The sequence below is a fragment of the Squalius cephalus genome (genome assembly GCF_949319135.1).
Source record: "Squalius cephalus genome assembly, chromosome: 17".
In the NCBI taxonomy this organism is placed as follows: Eukaryota; Metazoa; Chordata; class Actinopteri; order Cypriniformes; family Leuciscidae; genus Squalius; species Squalius cephalus.
In genome coordinates, this window is record NC_137138.1 from 9,536,434 (window position 1) to 9,559,425 (window position 22,992).

Below are 22,992 nucleotides of genomic sequence, written 5' to 3' on the forward strand. Positions count from 1 at the left end.
TTCTTGGGGGGGGTGGGGGGGGGGGGGGTGGCAAACACAATTTTTCTTCCCATCAAATTTTTTTTATCACCATGTCCCTTTAGGGGCTCCGTAAAATACAAACCCATTTGACACTGAAAATCCTATTTAAATTTTTATTTTAGTTCCTGCATTTATGCCAAAACATTTTGAGATTTTTGGGATAAAACGACAACACACCTAAATTCCATTTATCAGTTTATTTCGAATGAAGTTATACGAATTGCAAAGTCTCATGGTGAGCAGGAACCAGACAGTAAATGTTCCTCATCAATAAAAAAAGAACTGCCCCTACAAAAGAGGAAGGGTAATTTATAACAATAACAATAATCATAATGTTATCACAAACCTACAGACCCACAGCGGCCTGAAAAGAGTGAGTGGGGAGGCGTACAGAAAAAAAACAAGAAGACTGGAAAAGAAAATGGAAAAAGTCTGAAGTCTTACTCCAGGTGGAGCTCGTTCCTACAGAGCCGATCCAGACGTCACACTGAAGAGTCAGGCTGACTCCAGATCAGCTGTAGCGATGAGCCGTGATCTGATATGTTAGCAGCAGGCCGATTATAAACAATAGATATTGCACCAAGTAACTGAGTGCTTTAAAAAGAAAGAAATAGATAATCACATTCAAGTTCACAAAAAAACAGGTGACATGACCCTAGTGTGTGATCAATAAAGTGCCCTTATAGGTACAGTGGTGTTAGAAGAAACAAGATAAAGACAGAAAGAGAGAAAGAAAGAAAGAAACGTTTACGTCCTGAAAGTCTACGAGACTTGCAGTGTTGAATCACAGCGCTTTTAAGATAGCTACACTCTGTGTCGCTCTTTAATACTTCCAACCGCGGCTTTCCCAAAAACAAACTCATTTACAGCATTATGAACAGGTTTAATCATAATTAAGATAAGAACAATACTTATTACAATTGAAGAAAACCCTCTCTGACAAACTCGTTTACATGTCCAATGCATGTCCGTAACGATTTTATCGATCTTTGCTCTCAACCAAGAAGGAGAATAGCTTTATAATTACTACGTAATCATATTGAAACACAAGATACATGTTCATGCCAGTTTTCATAGCAATACAATAATCATGTTGGTTGTTTTTTTTTTTTGTGTGTGTTTTTTTTTCTTCTTTTTTTTTACCCACGATGATATGGATATAGCCAGGCAATTGATGCATTTTCAATAACGTTGTTTAAAATAGTAAACCACATTGTTGGTACAAATATCCGTTTACTCGGTAAGAATGACAACAGTATCATAATAACAGCGATAATAATAAACTATTAAAAACAATTATCAACATCCCGTTGCTTCTTGGCGTTGCAAAAGAAGATAAAAAATAATCCTCGACGAAGGAAGGGGAAACTTGGCCAACTTTGCCGGATAAGGGAGGATGAGGATGCGCCCTTCATCCTGGCTGTGTTTCCTAAGGTAATCTGGTGTAAGTAAGACCTGATAAGTGTCCATTGTTGCCTCTTCACTGAACTTTTATTATGTTAATGCAAAAATGGGATTGATTGCAGTGGTTTTTATGCTGTATCAAGGCCACGCCCACTCTGAGGCCACACCCACTGAGGCCTTCAAATACTGAAGTTTCGATTACTGTCAATATAAAAGTTGCCATGGCCTCAGAGCTGGATTTAAAAATAAAACGTGTTGGGGGAGAACATGATTTGTGGGATACTGCAGGGCTGTTTGGCGTGTTCACAGCCAATGTCGTTCAGGCTAGACAGATACATGCATATACCGTGTGCTGACATCACACACACACATGCGACCGCTGGGTTCTGGCTGTACAATGGCAACTCGAGAGTGTGTATATGTGAGTATAGATGTGTGCGTGTTGTATATGTCTTTGCTCGTTGGTTGCATTGGGAGATGGTGTGTATAGGAAGGGATTTGTTTAGTCGACGCCTTCAAAGCCTTGGGCGTTCTCCACCGCCATCAGAAGCTTCTCACGCAGGTCTTCAAACGTCTCGTACGTCGGGAGGTCCAGGCGATTAAAGCTGAGCGGGAAGAAAATGGAACAATCAAAGAAATTAATGAAACGCAAACATCTACTTGCTGGAAATCAGAATAGAGTTATGCCGTTAACACATAACCAAAACACATAAAACGTGTTTGTTTTATGAAATGGAAATGAAGGGAATATATATTGATGTTCTTGATTATGTAAGGTGGTCAAATCCCTCTGGGTCTTACCAGGTGTGAGCACGAGGGAGCTTTTCAGGTGTCCCCCACTGCTCAATAGTAAACAACTGCGGCCCATTGGAACCTGTGAAAGATCACATGACTCATCAAGGACCAATCAGGGAAGGAGCTATTCTACGGGCCTCAAAGGGCAACATTAAGATCTGAAAATAGATGAAGCTGCTACAAACATCTTATATACTGTATTCATTAAAATGTCAAGATAAATGATACTACTGCAACACCAGTGACATTTTCTGAAATATTGTATTAATATTATACTATATTAATTTATTAGTTAAATATTTACCTTATGTAGATATATGTTATGATGTTATATAATACTGTATGTTATATGTTATATGTTATGTTATAACATCTACATGTTATATATGTTATGTTATAACATCTACATCTATAACTCATCTACCGTAGAGTTCAGCAAAGCCGTTCATTGGCACTCTGGATGTTCCGGTGACAAACTGCAAAAGTCTGATCCTCTTTTCGGCATCCATTAACAACACAGCCTGAGTAGAGATAAAGAGAGACACAGTTAATACCAATAACATTTATCTGTTTATGCTAGCGGCATTGAAAAAAAGGTCTTAAACATTCAACATTGGTTCCCCTACACGGTTGTTTCAAGGAAGTTTTCTTTAAAAAAATCCAAATTTTTCCATTTATATAAGCATCAGTGGAAAAAACTCCACTTAAAGCTTTGCTTAATAAATGTGCACAAAAACCGACCCAGTGAATTAGGATATGTTAAAAATAATTCATATTACCCCAAAACGTTTTATATCTAAATATATCAAAAAATCATCATAAATTTTTTAGTGTTTTGCTTTTTAGCCATATTTTTATTCATAGCGACAGTTGTGAGAGGACATGAATTTACGGAAAAGAGAGCAGGGAAAAAGATTGAAAAATGCAACAAGCTACACTCGAACCAGCACTGTGGCTCAACATGTCAGAGCCAGGGGTCAAAGTTTGGTCAGTACAGTAAGCCCCTGCTGATAGATGCCATAACTAAACCATTCTGTGGCATACGAGAATCTTTCTCAATCGACTGTCATTCAAAAATGAGTTTGCCAGCCGAGCAACTGCAACTGAAATAAATTGAAATAACATAGATATTTAGAAAGAATGTAGAAAGAGCAAGTCTGGCTCCAGACTGCTGATAAGAAGTTCCTAATGACTCTTTCATCAGAGTAAACACTCGATGAGCCTCACATCAAACAGACTTTGATCTGCAACTGCCCAGCGGTGTACTTGGCATGGGCTCAGAAACACTCATGCACACAAAAGTTGACACACTTGACTTTTTCGTGATGTTTGATATCTTTTAATCTAAAGGACTGTGTTTAAAGGCAACAAATGAATTTTAAAGAAAATATGCATTCATACCTGAATATATTTATACTTATTATATATAAAAAAAATTATGCATTAGTTTGAGCAGCCAACAAGTGTCAGAACTCCTTCAATACTGATTAAAAATCATCCCAGGATGCACTTCTTTAAGTAAAAGGTACAATAATAATTTGTAAAGGTACAAAAGCTTGGCTTTTCAGAGATGGCGAGAACTGAGGAAATTGAAATAATGTAAAAGTGTAAAGTAAAATGTATGTAAAATAAAGTTACATAGTGTACTTTGAAGATGATATATAAGATCGTTTAAATTTGTTAAACATTTTTCAGTGACTATATTTGTCTTCTTCCATAGTTCAGATTAAATTGATTACAAATGTAGAAATAGTAATAATAAAGAATTACTAGTAGGTGTAACTAAACTTGCGCGCACACACACAGAGACTGTTTGTTCTACACACCTTCCAGAACCACTGGATCACAGGGTGATTAGGACAGTAGCCATTCTTATAAACCGTGTGCTGCCTCCAATCATTGACATCCACGTCTCCCAGACCACACATCAGCAGCTGGACACAGAGAATACAGCACATTAAACAAACTAACAAACACCAACTAACATCTTTACCCTCAATATCCTGTAGATAATGATTGATATATATATTTTTTAACTTTACAAAAGATAAGTACTTTATCTTATTTGTTTAATTTATTTATTTAGAACTAGAAATGACATTATTCATCAAATATAAATCAGGCATTAGTACAAAAACAGCTTCACATCTGTCAAATCACACCGAGGATACACTGCGGTATAAATAGTAAAGCAGCAGAACCTCACATTTATACCATTGTATATAATGCAACGCCAGTCTTTATTAGTTTTTTAGCTTTCCCCCACTATGCAAACAACAGCCTGGACATGAACGTATTATCCTGTGCTCATGTGAGAAGAGCTGATTAATTCAACAAAACAAGAATTTTTGGCTCTTTTATGAAGTGTACGTGTATTATTCTATGGAAGTCTTGGACATGGAGGATGCAGTCTCCATGACAACGGCAGACACTGAGTAATGGGTGTGTGGGAAGTTGTTACCTCCAGTTCATTTTCGTCAAAAATCTTTATCAAGTCGATGGGAATGAGCTCTGTGAATCCCTGTGAAACGGATATGAGAAACATGATCAAAACATTGCATGTCATTAAAGCACGTTGGCATGCAAGTATTATGAATAATCTAACTTCTGCTACCACCTAGTGGCATTACATTGAAATTACAGATAACTTTTGATTGTGCAAGGAATTTGATCACGTACTTCCAAAAAGGCGTTCATCTGTTTCTGCACCCTGTTCACAAACCGCCACTGAATCACCAGGCTGTGCAGAGCCAAAAGAAATGACATTGTTAGCATAAGAAGCCATATGTAAGATTTCACATACAGAATAAAAAGAGCAACTCACTCTATGTATTCTTTTTTGTTGTCATTGGTCACAACCATGTCTGATCCGCTTGGCTTCAAATCCACCTGATATGTCTATAAATATACATATATAAAAAATGTATAAACATATATATTAAAAAAAACACTGCCAAAAAATATTACAATTACATAAATGACTAAAATTGAAATCTAAAATAAACACAGACATTTAGAAACATAATGGTGTTACCTGTCCAAAGTTGTCCTCATCAATGCAGAACCGCAAATCCAATTCTGTGGGGTCGTTTTCCAGAATCCACTTTAGAGAGTTGTAGTATTCACTGTCCTACATAGTGTACATGAACATAAAACATGAGAAAAGTATATATACAGTATATATTTATATTACTAACATTGTAATCAACGCCTCTAAACAACATTTGGTAACAGTAATAACTATAAATTATGCATAATTACATGCAACTAACCCTAAACCAAACCCTAATCCTAACCCTATAGGCAGTACGTAAGTACAGTATGTAATATTACTCAGTAGTATTATAAAATTATTTTACAGTATCTTTGTTACACATTACATGTAGTTACTAAAGTAATAATACATAATTACATGCAACTAATCCTAAACCAAATCTAATCTAGCCCCAACCCTATAGCAAGTACATGTAGGAAATTAATATTACTCGGACCTTAAATGTATAATTAAACTGTAACAAGGACACTTAAAAATAAAGTGTAACCCAATTATTCTCTATAAACTATTACTCTTTATACTATTAATATTACTCTATAAGTATAATTACACTGTAATAAGGGTTACACTTTATTTTAAGGTGACGTAGCTACATTGTACTTACTCGAATAAGTATTGAGTAAAATGAATTAACTACATGTACTTCTTAGAGTTACGGTTAGGGTTTGGTTTAGGGTTAGTTGCATGTGATTATGCATAATTTACTGTTATTACTAAAGCAAGTACATGTAGTAAATAAAGTGTTACCAAATAAAGTGTTAGCCAACATTTCAAAGACAAATCTGTTTTATAAAGTTTTTGCATTGTGCCGCTATGGGTTATCTCTTAAAATTGGTGTACATGTGTGTTAACGCACCACTGACTCCATATCATTCAGGGTGATCTGTTTGCCCAGCATCATTTTATAGAACGGTCGAATAAAGAAACCTGAAAAACAAACAAGAACACATTTCTGTTTTCAACTGGGGAAAGAAACTACAAATCAAACTAAACCCACAAAAAATAGCTGATACCATGATATTTATCTAAAGTGAACAATAAAAAGAAAGAAAACATCGGTAACACTTTATTTTACAGTGTCATTGTTACATGTAGTTACTGTAGTAATAACTATAATGCATAATTGCATGCAACCCTTAATCCTAAACCTATAGTAAGTACATGTAGTTACCTAATATTACTCCATACTTAAATGTATAATTACAGTGTAACAAAGACACCTTAAAATAAAGTGTAACCAAAACATCACACGAAAAAGCTTCTGATCGGCTCTTGAAGGTCCCCAGCTTACGTACCATCCAACAGCTTGCCGTGATACACAGCCATTCCAGCCACCCGACCAATGAACTTGAAGTATGAGAGGTGATCCTCATTGCACAGGCCGGAGTTTGGATTGATCTGAAGGGTGTAGTTATCTCTGCAGAAAGACAGATGGGAGACGGTAAATGAATGAATGATTATGCCAGCTCTGCTGTGTCACGTAATGAGTGTCAGTGGCAGAGATCTAACAAGATAACAGACCAGCTCTGTAAAAGAGCAATAGCAGATAGATAGACAGATGTGCTGGTATATGGTAATACGATATATCATGATAATGAACATGCACAATATTGTTATCCTGAATACTTCAAAATACCATGAATGGTTATTTATAACGAATTATTCTGATTTGTTTGAATGCATTTTAAGAATCATTTTCCCCATCAACTGTTTAAAATGCACCGCTGTATGCTGCGTCAAAGAGGCACGCACATTCTGATGTAAACAAGCCCAACACGGATGAGAAGCGCATGGCGGAACGAGTGGATGAACAGCAGCCATGCAGACGTTTTCCCGTAAACAAAGTAGCTGTGCTACTTTCTGTTTCTGAACAGCATTTAAATGTTTTAAACAGCCATTTTGTATGCACAATGGTGTTCATTGCAGCACTGAATACTTAAATACTTGGACTTAATAGGCTATTTATTTGAAAAAAACTTCAACATTTTTACATTTTAATCTGGAGTAGGCTACAACATGCCCTAGATATTGTTTGAAAATGTTTTGAATCTTTATTGTTAACAACGTTAAATAATGAGACCTTATTGTAAAGCGTCCCCTATTGTTCTTTATAATTCTTTTGCACTTTAATCTGTAAACATTTGACATTTATACATTTTTGTTTACTTTTTTGTATTTAAATGTTCAGTTCTTTTTATTATAAGGAACAAAGTTTTAACCTGTTATTAAAGGGATACTTCACCGCTGGAAAGATGAATGTGTATTTAAAATAGGTCATTTATGTAGAAGAAATGTGAAGAAATTTTTGAATTTGGAGCTTTCTAGACTGAGAAAAGCCAGAAAATGTATTTTTGGCTTATGTGGATGAAAGACAACAACTCCCAGAATGCACTTGCTTCGCTGCCCTAGGAGGCCACTCCCAAGCCACGCCTACCGGTAAGAGAGCGCAGTTGAAAACAACAAGGCTAGGCTACGAGTGAGTCTCCGTGACGAGTTTGCCTGGGATTTCGAGATCGCCCAAAATGTCCGGGATTCGGCTTTTGCGTTCTACAGTCGCCATTCATTATGTTTACTGTGGCGAGCAGGATGAGGCAGAGGGCCGCGGGAGAACGGTGCGAGGCCGGTGGCGTCATTACTGAGACGCATCGGTCTCGTATCTCTCACGGAGGAGCGGGAATTTTCTTAGCAGTGTTAAAACGCACATCAACCGATCACTTGTTTAGCGTTCATGTAAACACTACATTCAGATTCACCAATCGGAATGAATTCAGTTAGATTGAAAGTTAACAAAAGGTGTGCATGTAAACAATGAATGGCGACCGCAGAAAGCAAAAGCCGAATCCTGGACATTTTGGACGATCTCGACGGCCGGACATGTCCGGGAAAAACCCCTACTACTCAGCTTTCTCCACAGAACGAGAGCCTGCTAGCTTAGCTTCCAAAGAAAGATGGCTGAAACTATGTGTACATTCTGTGAGTGAGATCCCACCCTCTATGGGCGGGCTGAAAACATGCGGAACAACGCCATCTACTGGCTGTAGTCTTTAGCCTCTGGCCAGAAAATCCTCCGATGACGCAAAATGACGATTTTTGCGTCATCGGAGGATTTTTTCCAGACAAAAAATACATAAATCTCTCATCTCAGGGGGATATGAGGGTGGAAAGTACGGTAATTCGAAAATACTACAGGTTTTCTACTAATACAAAGCTTAATGCTAAATCCTGAAGTATCCCTTTAAGTATGTATGTATGTATCAGTGATGCGCGGGTCAATGTATAAACAACCCGCACCCGACCGACGTTTTCAACTAACCCGCCCGCAACTCGGACCGCAAAAAGAAAAGTAGAAAATATTGTACCCGACCCGCTTCCTGACCCGCATTTTTGGACAGAGCGCAGAGCGGCATTTTTAAAAGGACGGAGCGTCGCCCTATTTCCCGCTCCAATTTCGCTCCGCGCACACCACGATTCTGAAGCATGCTCAGTCAAGCCTGACTCAGTCTTACTGTTGATGACTGCAAGATGGATTCTATTTTAAGTCAAAACTCGGCTCAATAATGGAGTTCAAAAAGTAGGCTACTTCAAAAAGGAAAATAAGAAGTCACAGGTGTAGGCTACTATAATATAAAACTAACTATAATGTGGTAGAAGAAAACGAATGTGGAGACATCATTCCAGTCAGTAAAGATTCATTTTGGAATCTAAAAAGACACATCTCTCGTAAACATGCAGTGTGATGTGAACACGCTGGGAAGAAAGCAAAAGGTTAGCAAATTGAATATGGTAACCTGTAACAAAGTAAATTAAATATAGCGTAATATTCAAACAATTGATACAAGCCCATTTAAATTTTAATCCTGCGCGCTGCGCAAAAGTTCAGTTATAAGAATGTTGGCCTAATAGTTAGGCTAATTTAGCCTACTTTTAAAATGTTAATGTATATTTTTTCATATAAATAAATTATATATATTTATATAAATTTTATTTATATTATTAGGCCCATTTATTCGTTTTATTTTACAGCAGTTTGTGTGTACAATGGATACGCCCATTTAAATTTTAATCGTGCGCGTTGCGCAAAAGTTCACTTATCAAAATTCTGGCCTAATAGTAGGCTAAATTTACTTTTAAAATTTGTATGTAGGCTATATTTTTGTTTATATAATTGTTATTTATATTATTAGGCCCATTTATTCGTTTAATTTTACAGGACTTTGTGTACGTAGGCTATATTCCTTCTTACATAGGTCTAATTTGTAATTTGAAATAAAACATTTCTATTTGAAAAATGTTGTTGTTGCTCATTAGTTCTTTAGGAGGTAAGGCTGTGGTCTAAGCTAAAAGTTATATACATGTAGATTTATTTTTTTCGTTTTTTGGAGCGAGCGGGGGGCGATTTGAGTGGAGCGCGGAGCAAACTGCGTTGAGCGCTGAGCGATGATGAGCGGAGCGGCCTGATGTAGCTTTGAGCGGGGAGCGAACATTTCCGTGAGCGATGATGAGCGGAGATTCTCACCGCTCCACTCCGCTCATATGCTCTCTTGTATAAATTACAAAGGTTTAATTGGCATCTTTATTACAAACGACCCGACCGACCGCGACCCGAATATCATTAAAAATATTTTTGGATGACTCGTAACCGCGGGTAACCGCGGGTGACCGCAGGCACCCGCTCATTTCGGATCAACCCGCGCATCACTGGTATGTATGTATGTATGTATGTTGCCAAGTATGACAACACTTTTTTTTGCAACTTATTTTAATATAGTGATATGATAATACCGAATACTGAGATAAAAGCTTCAGCAATTATCGCAAAATAAAAATGTGATGCCGTCACATGGCTAATAAAGACAGACAGATGGACAGACAAGCTGACAGTTAAAAGAAATACAGACACAGATAGACAGAGATCAATTTTGCCAATGTAGTGCAAACTTGACAAAACAAAACTGTAGTGCACAAACACACGTGATACTTACGTGGCTGAGTACTCAAACAGCCCATAATAAGGGTTAAACATCTCCTTGGAGAGCAGGAAGAACCATTCTCTGGCCACGCCCCCATAGTCCAGGCCTTTCTCCGATTCAAACTCGATCCACAGACGGGCCTTCAGGCTGTCGGGTCTCTTCAGGGACATGATCCGTCTGTATGACTCCTCGAAGATGTTATTCCTGTGCAGCTTCATCTCAAAACGGTTCGGAATATCTGCCTGCGGGAGAGAACGCGAAAACAAAACATAACATAAAATGATATCCTGGGATTCATGATCGTAAATAAAATAATAAATTGAAGCTCACTGTTGGTTAGCTAACAGCTTTGAGCGTCACACTAACATCTCAACTTAATATTAATGCCTGAAACAATCATAGTACTGTAAACGGCTGTTTCAGTCATGTGAAGAACAATTTAACACCCATAGAAAAAACCCCTCTTCACTCCTTGACAAGGATTTCTCACAGAATAAATTAGTGTGTCTAGGAATACAGTATGTGGCAGGAAAGAGCTTACAGCAAGGTCTCTGAAAACGCTTCGTTTCTTACCGGTTTCTTTAGCTTCTTTCTGAAGTAGTCATACTTCTGCTTGAACTCTCTAGAATACGGCACCGCCTAAGAGAAGACAAGCAAATAAACAATCAAATACATACGTTTAATATCAGTGTAATAACGTATTTCACTGGACGAGCTAGAAACCAAACATGAGTTTGGAACATCAAATGTTCTTTTGAAAGCATCATTTCTAAGTATATTTCGATGAATCTCACAATATATGTCAAGAACAGAATCTGGACAAGTCATATTTTATTAATAACAATTATTATTATTATTATTATTATTATTATTATTTAACTGTAGAGTAAAACAAATTTGTATTTGTTGGAATGCCTCTAATTAAATAAGATTTATATATAAAATGCAAGGAAAAAATACAATATTGCAGTAATGAGTCACCGAGACAAAATATTGAATAATCATTGATTTGTATTATTTAATAATAATAAAACAATATATATGTATGTATCATATGTATCATATATATATATATATATATATATATATATATATATATATATATATATATATATATATATATATATATATATATATATATATATGTATATGTATATGTGTGTGTGTGTGTGTGTGTGTGTGTGTGTGTGTGTGTGTGTGTGTGTGTGTGTGTGTGTGTGTGTGTGTGTGTTTCTCTCTCTCTCTTTCCACTTGAGACAAAACCCAATTGCAACAACAACAAAAAAGGAAGTGCTAGAGGAAAACAGAAACATAAATAAGAGAAAAATTGTGGCAGAGAATAAAAGCACACTCACAGGTCCAGTTATGGCAGGACTCTGGAGGCGAGGGTCTTCCCATTGTGTTTTTTTGGTGTCTGAGAGGGAGAAGTGGAACTTCATTAGCTCACTTCGTCATTTTCAGTGCTATTTGATACAGATTATATTTACACTACACCCACCACTGGGCAATGCAAACACTAGAGGTCGTTTGTGAATGCTTATAGCTGACAGACAGAACAGGTGTGTATCGACCGGAGCAGCAGATTCAGCAGTGGTTGAACACACCTGTGTTTGCAGAGCGCGGCAGGCACTGAAGGCATGTCCGAGTTTATTGATGCATGAGTAAAATGATCTCACAACTTGTGTTACCTTAAACATCTAAATAATTATTGATCACACAGCACAGAATAAAGAAACAAAATAACAAATAGAAACTTGAGCATATCTGTGCCTGAAACCTGCTTTACTGTGTGTGTTTAACTGTGCTGTATATATGCTGCACTCCAAACAAGTATATAGTGATGTATGTACAGATATTTAGAAAAAAAAAAAACTATATATATGAAGACCTCCGATGCAAAAGCCTCTAAAAGCCACCTATGTCAAAAATGAGATAATAATATTGAGTGAATGCTCTCCGCACATACGTTCATCAAATACTTTCACTTCAAAATCACTAAATCCCAGCCTCAGCCCATTCAGAAATGCTGGTACTTAGGTAGAAACCTATAGATAGGAGCCTAATAAAAAAAATTATATTAAAGAAAAACGTTAGACGGACTTAGAGGCTTTTGCATCTGAAGTCTTCATATATAATATTTATATTTAAAATAAATGCTGTTCTTTTGAACTTTCTACTGATAAAAGAATCCTGAAAAATATATCACAGTTTCCACAAAAATATTAAGCAACACATCTGTTTTTTAATAAAGTTTCTTCAGCGCATTAGAATGATTTCTGAAGGATCGTGTGACACTGAAGACTGGAGTAATGTTACTGAAAATTCAGATTTGACATCACAGGAATAAATTACATTTTAAAACGTAGAAAATACAGCATTTTAAATTGTAATAATATTTCACAATATTACTGTTTTACTATATTTTTGATCAAATAAATTTAAAAATCGAACTGATGTATTTTAAGCATTTATAAGTTGTCTTTTTTTCAACTTTTAAATCACTCTGAATACTGGTATCTGCCAAATGCATAAATTCTTCTAAAGAGTTTTTTTTTTTTTTTTAATGTATAAAATGAACATGCTGAAATAGGTTTTCCAATATTTTTTTTCTGTGGACCCTTGCAAGCCCCTGGACCTCAATTTAACCCCCCCTGCTCCAGATGTGTCTGCTTATTTTGTCAACAAATGAGTGTCCTTACTGTGGTCAATGTAAAAGGTTCTTCCGTCTGCATGCACTCGTTCCTCCCACCCAGGCTGTGGAGATTCAGAGAGAGAAAGAAAGATGTTAAAATAATCCAGACGAGACCACCAGGCCTGATAAACCACTCATTCACCAACACAATAACTGTAACAGATAATGTGATGGGAGAAAGGAACAGAAAGATATGAAGATTCCTGAGTTCAGTGTGGGAGAGCTTCCACAACAGGGTTCCACTGGCATGCAGAAGAGAGTTTGTTACACACTCTCGCTCTGACAAACACACACTCGCATTAACATACTGTCCCTCTTTTGAGAGCGGAGACCCCGAGACCTGCAAACCCACGTCAATACCAACATCACGGGCAACTGCCAGGCCTGACAAAAATCACAGCCAGGGAGACACAACCAACAATTCATAACCCACAACATCAAGGGAAGCTGTTTAACGACCCACACACGGGATCCGGAGAGGGGACAAGACCTTCGTTCACGACTGAGAGACTGTGAGCCAGCAATGAAGACAGGCGCGACACCATGGCTCTCGTGCTGAACGGGCATCAACCAAAACTGGTATTGAATGAAGCACAAGGCTGGATGGATGGATGGATGGATAGATATGGATATGGATAGATGAACACGTTGGATATGGATGGATGAACGCGATGGATGGATGGATGGATATGGATGGATACACGTGATGGATGGATATGGATGGATGTATGCAATGGATGGGTGGATGGATGGATGGATTGATGGATGGATGGATGGATGGAAGCGATGGATGGGTGGGTGGGTGGATGGATGGATGCACGCGATGGATGGATGGATGGATGGATGGATGGAAGCGATGGATGGGTGGGTGGGTGGATGGATGGATGCACGCGATGGATGGATGGATGTACGCGATGGATGGATGGATGCAAGCGATGGATGGATGGATGGATGGATGGATGGATGGATGGATGGATGGATGGATGGATGGATGGACGTACGCGATGGATGGATGGATGGATGGATGGATGGATAGATGGATGGATCGATGGATGGATCGATGGATGGATAGATGTACATGATGGATGGATAGATGGATGGATAGATAGATAGATGCACATGATGGATGAATGCACGCGATGGATAGATGGTCAACACAACCAGAAAGAGATACGTGCAGAGAGAAATATAAAGAAAAACAGTACACAGGAGGAATGACAGAGACAGATGAACCGAGACAAATAGAAAACTGAAAAATAGAGCTTAATAGAAGGGTTCTGGAAGTAAAAATCCAAGGTATCCAAGGTTATGGATAGTAATAGCAACAATGTCTTTCAAAACACTTACTAAGAGTTCTGGAATTGTAGAGTGAATGTAGCTTTACATTAGCATATACCATCAGTGCAATATAAAGCAATGGTTCTTATCTGGTGGGTCGCAAACCTGTATTTTGTTTCAAATTCATTTACCATTTATTCAATACTTGGCCCAGTTTTTCAATCCATGTGTAAGATAAATCAGACTTTTCCTGCCGTTTCTGCATTTACAAACCAGTAAATTTTCCTATTCAGGCATTATTATTTTCTAAATTTTGCATACTGTTTGACCTACGAAGGTAAATAAAAATTAAATTAAATAAAAGTAAATATGCTGTGTTCATTTATTGGTACCAGTTATTGTGATTCATTAATTAATTACTTTAATTTATTAGCCTTTGTCTTTTTCCTTATTATGAAATATTTTTGGACTCTGAAACACAAGATATGATTTATTTTGTTGGTTTGGTTCAAGGCATAAAACTTATTGAAGAATATTCTGAAAAAATACTTCTGGAACCAAGGCCAGTCAATATTGAGCTCTATAGAGAGACTGAAAAACAGACTAAAGAAAATCAGAACAAGAAAAGCAAAAACTAACAAAGACGACTAACAGAAAGAATGAAAGAGTGAAAGAGGGAATAAAACAAAAGGGGGAAAAGGCACAGTCATCCATGCCAGCAATGATAAGAAGGGGTGGAGAGTTCGGTGGGCAGGCAGGAAAACACGCAGGCAGAGAGAGGACCGACCTCCTCTGGAAGATTCTGCCACAAACAGCATCGAGCGCAGAGCGCATCACGTTCCCCCACGCCACCGAAAGACCAGAGAGAAATCACACACACACACACACACCACCAGCTTGTGAGACAGCAGCACTACAGTAAATGCAGAGGGTATCATTTAGATAGCGTTTAAAAAAGAAGAAAAATCATAACAAAATGTGTTAATATATCAGTGTTTTTAATGTTAACTAAAAACATTGTTTTAGTTAAATGAAAGCTGAAATAAAATAAAACACATATTAGATAACCTTAAACGAAAACTAGTGATGTTGCTTTGGCAATTAATTGAAAGAAGTTTAAGTTGAAATACTAAAATTTACTAAAACTAATTAATTAAAGCTAAGAAAAAAAAAAGCCAATTCAAAATATTAATAAGTACTATAATAGTATATAAATATTACTAAAATAACTGATGGACAAAGGTGGAAAGAACTGTATATTTTAGATATTTGATATGATATTTGATAAAAAAAAATCAATCTTTTGAAGCCACAGCAATGCATATTTTTGCATATATTAAAATGTTCTTTTTTTTTAACATGCATATGGAAATTTCAATATTACATGAAATCATGCATGAAAATAGATGTTTATTAGATAATTCCCTGTTTGCAGGTTAATTCCCGGCACGTATTCCCACTGAAAACCTGAGAAGAGAAGGTGCGATTACCAAACATCAGCATCTAAGTGTTTCAAAAGGTGAAAAAAAATCTGTTTCTTCAGAAACTTATTATGCAAGATGCATATTGCACCAACTCTTTCTTGCTTAACGAAAGATGCGTCAAGACAAATTGTTCTCATATACGCATAAAAAAAAAATAAAAGTGCTCACTGGTGATAATTTTGTGCTACAAAATCACCAGGGACGCATTATTTCCAGGGTTCAAAATTAATTTCAACTTTTTTTACATATATTTATAAATATAAACATTATTTTAATTAAAAAATTATATTTTTGTCTTCTAATCAACAGGATTATTTATTATTTAGAATATTTAAGAGTCTATTTAGAATGTTTTCTTTTTTGCATATTTGCAAAAGGTTCTTGTGATAAGCCAAGCTCTGAGGTCGTAAAAATGAGCAGTACGAAACATAATTTTGCCTCTCATATTTCCATTTTTATCCGCTTAATTTGAGAAACATTTCACGTATGTTGACACATGGGTTGCGTTTACACTGGCACAAAAAATCTATTTCTTTTTACTGACATATGACAGATGGGAATTTGTTGCACATGTGTAAACACAAAAATCCACACAAGATCAGATTTTTTCGCATCCGATCTGAACTACTTCCAAATGTGGTTTTAAATCAGATACTGTACATATCCAATATCTGGAAATATGACCTGCGTCTAAACACGTATATCCGATTCCCTTTTGAATTCCAAGCCAACACAAGGCGAGGGTGACATGTTTGGCCACAAAGATAGTTGTATTATGAAGTGTTGTATTATGAATATGAATGTGCCTGTATGTGCTTGCCCTAAAACTCAGCTTTTTTTCCCCTTTATAGTTAAGAGAATAGAAACTGGTTTTCAAACTCTGAACCATGGTTCACTATTGAAAGCTACATTATATTTTTCAGCAATGAGGTTATAACTTCGCTGTAATTCTCTCTCTCTCGTTTATTCATTCGAATTAATTACAAAAAAAAACGTACCACGTTACTTTAGTTCAGAATTCTAGGTCTAATGAGCCGTCGATAAAATAAACTAAAATGAGTTATTTTCCCATCTGTTCAGTCAGATTTTGCACTGCAAAAATCCATGACAGCTTTTAACTTATTTCCATGCTGGGAAATAATCATGGCTACTCGGCGCGAATTACGTAAATAATTTTAGTGCGGCCATTAAAAACCAGAGGATTAACCACGTCACATAGTAAAGCGTTCAAAAACAGAATTCATTTTTAGGACACTAAATATTTGACCTCTCGTTGGTTTCATACGGAGAATATTTGTTTTTAATATGAATTGCTTAATTTAAAAGTAGACACTTTAAGCTTTCTAAAGACATATCTCATATGTATGTGTGGCAAGTACTCGCAGAGTTTCGATTCATTTTTGTGACGCGCTTCAGAAAGAAGTTCACAGAGTGAGACGGCAGAAAGTGCACCCTGTTTGTTTTCTTTATTTTACAAAAGCACAAAGTTTTGTCGTTATTGTGAGAGTTCATTTTCGAATGATGTATTATTTTAAGTCGATTTTGCTGCTATATGGAAAAAAAATCCACCAAAACGAGCCGGCGCGTTCGACGACCCCGGAGGGTTAATGTGAATGCAGATATCAGATACCAGTCTAGCATGTCTAACGTGAATGTAAACAGGCGGGACAATGGTCAGAAGATCCAATCTGTGCATTAAAGACTTGCAGTGTAAACGCAGCCATAGAGTTCTGAAGAAGAAAAAAAACGTAACTTCGCTACACAATAAGTCACAACAGCTGTTTTCCTTAGTAAATGCTTTGATTGTGTCTGATATTAATCTTGCATATCTCTGTTATTGTATTATGTTGCAGTTCCTTATAAAGTTACCATCCAACTGGTGAGCCTTGCACTGACTTGCCAAAGGCAATTTTGGCACTTATCGAGGCCAGACTTTAGGGCTGTTCTTAGACAAGTAGAACGATAAATCAAAAAAAGAAATGATCTCACATGAGATAATCCACTGTCAGATTTTTGTAGCATTGTTCTGTGCATCAGTGTTAAATAACTAGGCTTGAGAATGTAGTTTAATAACAAAGAAATCCATGAAACACCCCAGTCAAATTCCTTTTGTTGTGTCATTCGTTGCAGCTGTTTTGTCAGACTTAATCCTATTTTTTGCTTTGCAGATTGAATTAGTTTCACGATTCTTGTGTAACATGGCTGTTGGTTTCATGATCGTGCATTGCCGTGTCACAAACAAGGACACATGTCAGGCGAGGCTGTTGAAAGAGCTCGGGATTGTGGGTAATACTGCTCAACGTCACTCCTTTTATACTCACAGGAAGTGGGCCGAGGTCACCGGGGTCTAGGGATGCTTTTGTCCTCATGTGAACGGGATACTTTAAGCGTGGATCTTCCTAAAAAGAGAGAAAGAGAAAAGAGAGAGAGAGGTTGACACATGCTCAGATTTTCCCAGAAGGTTTTATCCTCATTTAGCAGTAAATTGCATTCACTGTCTGCTGCCAAAATGCAGTTCTTCAGACAATAAGTAATTTTGGAATGATAGTGTTTTTTTTTTTTTCACGTCTCCATGGGGAGATTATGCAGTAATTACACATAGGCCTAGTGAAATGTAAGTCTTCTCGTGGACATTTTAAAACCACTAGCAGAATTTAATAAAGACATACTTTGTAAATTACCATGTACTATTTTAAACAATGGTGGAAAAAAACAGACTTAATAATGCCTGGAAGATAAAATCTATTTGTTTTCATTTTAAACCAATTACAAAGAACCTCCATAGAGGACACAATACATCTGACACAGAAATGGACAAAGACGAGTCTGTGCTGGGGGAAATTAGGGCACTGGAGGAAAGCTGCAGTTCCTCTGCCAGCCACCAGGTGGCACAGTGATTCTGAGTGGATCATGCATGCATCACCCAGGGCCTCTCTCCAGATACTGAGTGAGGCACTGAAGTGTGCAATTGTGCGCAAGACTGTGTGTGTGTGTGTGTGTGTGTGTGTGTGTGTGTGTGTGTGTGTGTGTGTGTGTGTGTGTGTGCGCGCGCGCACACAAGTCTGTTTCCCAAATACCTTTCATGCATCTTAACGCAGGTTAATGAAAAACAACACAAAAACCCCCCAAAAAACCCCAGATCTAAATTTTAAACATTTGATGAAACAGCAACCACTAAATATAATAATAATACTAACAATAATAATCACAAAATAATAATAATAATAACTTTGCTGCTTGTATTAAGGACTGATTATTGACATACTATTACAGTTTTTATATTTTGAATTAGATTTTATTTTCTGATTTTATTTAAAAAAAAAATTATCGTTTAGTTGTTTCTGTCATTTTTATTAGTTCTTTTTAAAATGTCTATATAGTTATTATAATACTTTAGTTTAGTTTACCATCTAGTTTTACTAGACTTAACTTAAACTACATAAAATAAACATTAACTGAAATAAAATCAAATAAAAAAAAAAACCCTGTTTTTTTAGTTGCAGTCAACATTTCTCATTTTTGTTAAAGTAAAGTAATGAAAATGTTTTTTTAATGGTTTTAGTTTACATAAATAACCCTAATGGAAGACTAATGTTTTGCAAATATACACATTAAGTAATAAAAGTATAATAATATGATATGCTGTATGATACGGAAGAACCGCAACGTAAATAAAAAAAAAAATTAAAAAATCTAGCATTGAGAATAAAGTCGAAACATTTTGAGAATAAAGTTATGACTTTATGACTTTATTCTCGAAATATTTCGACTTTATTCTCGAAATATTTCGACTTTATTCTCAAAACATTTCGACTTTATTCTCAAAACATTTCGACTTTATTCTCAAAACATTTCGACTTTATTCTCAAAACATTTCGACTTTATTCTCAAAACATTTCGACTTTATTCTCAAAACATTTCAACTTTATTCTCAAAATATTTCGACTTTATTCTCAAAATATTTCGACTTTATTCTCAAAATATTTTTGTATTTATTTTACGGATTTTTTTATTTTTTACATTGCAGTTCAGGGCTTCCGTAGTATGATAATATGATTCATTAAAATAATATTCATGATTCATTATGCATGGATAATAACAACAACAACAACAATAATATATTTAATATAATAAAATATAACATAATATAATTAATTACATTATATACATTTAAAGTAATAAAGTATAGTAATGATATATGATAATAAGAATAATGAATAAAATAATATTCAGGATTCATTATACATGCATAACAACAGCAACAATAATATAATAATAATAATTATTACACTGTTAAGCTCAAAACACTGCAGCTGCAAGCAGACAATGCAGGTGGATAAAGTCATAAGAAGAATCAACCAGTCAAGCTACAGGTCAAACTCCTGATGGTATTTGTACCGTAGTAAACAAATGCTTAGTGATGATATATAAATAGATGACATCTGCGGATAAAGCATAGTTGCGTCAGCAAATGGTACTAGCTCCGTTCCAAAACCTAAAGAGCTGTTGTGCTCCAGCAACAAACGTGCAAAATATAGAGCACTTATGACTACAACAGAGTTTGCAATTACCTTGCTACTAAAATAACAGCGTGATACTAGGAATAAAAATAAATAGCACACAAATATTGTGTAGAACAGAACATTTTAATTTGCTATTTATTAGTGATTTTTGGAAATATTTATAGCCAACATTTAATCTCTCTTCACTCATGGCCAGCTTGCATTTGTTTCCCCAGAGCTCATCACAATGCATTCTGGGATTCCCCTTACTGTGATTCACCACAGTCCAAATTCACAGTACGCATAAAAGAGTGGGCAAAAAGTACCCGAATGACCTACTACTTCTGGTGAGATTCTGAAGTGTGCATACGATGGACACTTTACTATCCCATGAGGCCACAGGAGAGGATTTGTGAACGGCAGTGAAGCGACACAACTGACGCTGGTAGGTTATATTACAGTGACAACATGAAGAATGAGGATTGCATTCATACTACATACACTCATACTATATAGAATGTACTTTTTTAGTGCTCGCCAAAAGAGTACTTAAGTACACACTCAAGAGAGTATGCGATTTCGGACGCAGCCACTAACTTGCAACAGATTTTGTGAGTGTTTGTCTTACCCATGTAGTGTTTCTGCTGTTGTGGTCAATGAAGAACGGCCGTCCGTTGGGCGCTATTCTCATTTCCCATCCAGGGGGCAGGAAGCTCTGGTTTGCTTTATGCTGGGATTTAGGTGAGCTGTAGGGAGAAGGCTGGGGGGACTGAGGGTTGGAAAACGTGTCCTTTACGGCTCGCCGTATCTGGGCGTTATTGGCTCCCTGCAACAGGAAACAGAGTCAACGTTTATCAGACTCCGTTGTTTAGGTTTTACATCTTTTTTGTGTAACTAATTAGACTTTTTTTGTGCAAGAAAGACTTATACGAATGGGAAATGTCACAAAAATGCAGAACGTGTTAATGAGACGGCACGCTGTTATTTAATCCTGCTAAAATTTTAATTAGGCACAACTTTCACCTCCATTTCACCTCTTCTTTTCTCTCCCTCTCGCTTCTGAGCTCAAAGTCTATCAAAGTTCAAAGAAATGTAAATTAAAATGGGATATTTTCTTTTTCAAAAGCTTATCGCTTTACTGAAACTTTTATATTCTTCTTCACAGACATCAAGTAAAAAAATTAGAAACAGCACTTCCACAAGTCTACAGCATATAGTTATAACAGTTAAAATATATTGTTGAATATTATCATAAAACAAGCTGAGTCGGAAAGAAGCACAGGGATTTTAATCAATTCCACACCAGGCAGCCCCATGCCTTTTTTGTTAGCTACCATGTTTTTTGCACGTAAGTGTGTGGCTGTAATTAGCAATAATTGCTATGAGAGCAAACATAAGACACTTATTCCCCCCATCCCCAACATCTGCAGATTAGCTACAAGAGCTATTGTTTATTCCATTAGTAAAGTCATTCTTCACAGCGGAGGCCATTAGCTCTGGCTGAGGCCCATCTTGACAGATTCAATTGTTTGCAATTTGCAAAGGAAAGTTCTGGATTAAATTACAATTTGGGCTTTATCCACAGTATATGGTCTGTTGCCGTGGATTCATATTTTTGGATTCAGTTTGTAAGAAGCATCACAAAGAATTCATTTTATAATATATACAAATATTATAATATCATATATTTTTATTATTTATATATATATATATATATATATATATATATATATATTATATATAACATATTATAATAACATATTATATAATATTTTATAAAATAGATTGTATAACATATATTATAATAACAAAATATAATATTTAAAAAATATATAATATTATGATATATTTTTATTTATAATAATATTATTTATTTTTTATGCTTTTTTAAAACTTAGTGATCAAAATTATTTCCAGTGGTAATCAGCAATCAGTATAGCACAAGACTTTTTCAGGATCACTAGAATTACTTGTTTAAAGCTATTCCCACTAACATGAATAATGTTTTATGGCTATACTTGCTAATATAACAAAAAATATTGCCATAACATACATTCATTCATTTATATTTATATTTATATTTATATATATATATATATATATATATATATATATATATCTCAGAACAAAGGACTATAAAAACAAAATAAGAAGCAGGTTTAAGGTCAGACATGGATTTAGAGCAATAGAACAGAAGGAAACTATGAAGTCATGGCTGTTTGAGAGATTAAACTTCTTTTTGGCAATGGTGACACTTTGGCGAGTTTCACGATAAGCAAACGGACAGCTGCCCCTACCCCTCGTTTCAGGAGCGTCAACTGATACGAATTCACAAAGCGGGGGTAGAAAACAGCCCTGTTCCCTCCACGCACATGCAAATGGGGATGAGTATATTAAAACTTGATACAAACAACAGCTGCTCAATTCAACTTTGTGATTAATCACGAATAAGGAAAACTCCTTAAAGCCGGTGGCAAGATTAAAAACACATCCCAAGATGTTTTACTATTTATTCAAAGTCTTCAAAGAATTTTTGCAGTTTCTGTGGAGCATTAATAAATTGATAAAAATGCCAAGTTGCCATTCTGACAGTAAATACTACAATAAATCCTCTCATGTGTGAATAGACAGTATATGTGTGTGTCAATCGCATGTGTCCCTATTTGAAGGAAAACAAAAAGAAAGACAAAAATTCACAAAAATCCAGTGGGGGATGAAATGCACAAATCAAGTACTTGAGTAAAATACAGAGAGCCTAATAAAATATGACTCCAGTAAAAGTATAAGTACT

The 22,992-nt window shown here is 35.9% G+C and overlaps 1 protein-coding gene across 22 annotated transcripts in view; it reads right to left on the reverse strand.

Annotated features, from left to right (window-relative positions):
- Window positions 1-883: 883 nt before the first annotated feature.
- Window positions 884-22,992, reverse strand: part of nedd4l (NEDD4 like E3 ubiquitin protein ligase) — an 83,797-nt gene continuing 61,688 nt past the window's right edge. For 12 of the 22 annotated variants that reach the window (XM_079898525.1, XM_079898520.1, XM_079898522.1 and 9 more), the window contains 16 exons: window positions 20,830-21,027; window positions 18,021-18,098; window positions 12,945-12,999; window positions 11,601-11,659; window positions 10,819-10,884; window positions 10,258-10,487; window positions 6,571-6,692; window positions 6,132-6,202; window positions 5,255-5,350; window positions 5,045-5,118; window positions 4,900-4,960; window positions 4,682-4,741; window positions 4,047-4,154; window positions 2,645-2,741; window positions 2,227-2,299; window positions 884-2,030 (listed from right to left, as the gene is read on the reverse strand). In XM_079898525.1, coding sequence (XP_079754651.1) covers window positions 1,928-2,030; window positions 2,227-2,299; window positions 2,645-2,741; window positions 4,047-4,154; window positions 4,682-4,741; window positions 4,900-4,960; window positions 5,045-5,118; window positions 5,255-5,350; window positions 6,132-6,202; window positions 6,571-6,692; window positions 10,258-10,487; window positions 10,819-10,884; window positions 11,601-11,659; window positions 12,945-12,999; window positions 18,021-18,098; window positions 20,830-21,027 — 1,551 coding nt within the window. In that variant the 3' untranslated portion in view covers window positions 884-1,927. Of the gene's footprint in view, window positions 2,031-2,226; window positions 2,300-2,644; window positions 2,742-4,046; window positions 4,155-4,681; window positions 4,742-4,899; window positions 4,961-5,044; window positions 5,119-5,254; window positions 5,351-6,131; window positions 6,203-6,570; window positions 6,693-10,257; window positions 10,488-10,818; window positions 10,885-11,600; window positions 11,660-12,944; window positions 13,000-15,002; window positions 15,018-18,020; window positions 18,099-20,829; window positions 21,028-22,992 lie in introns of all 22 variants that reach the window. The other 10 variants (XM_079898524.1, XM_079898519.1, XM_079898518.1 and 7 more) reach the window with 1 other exon arrangement.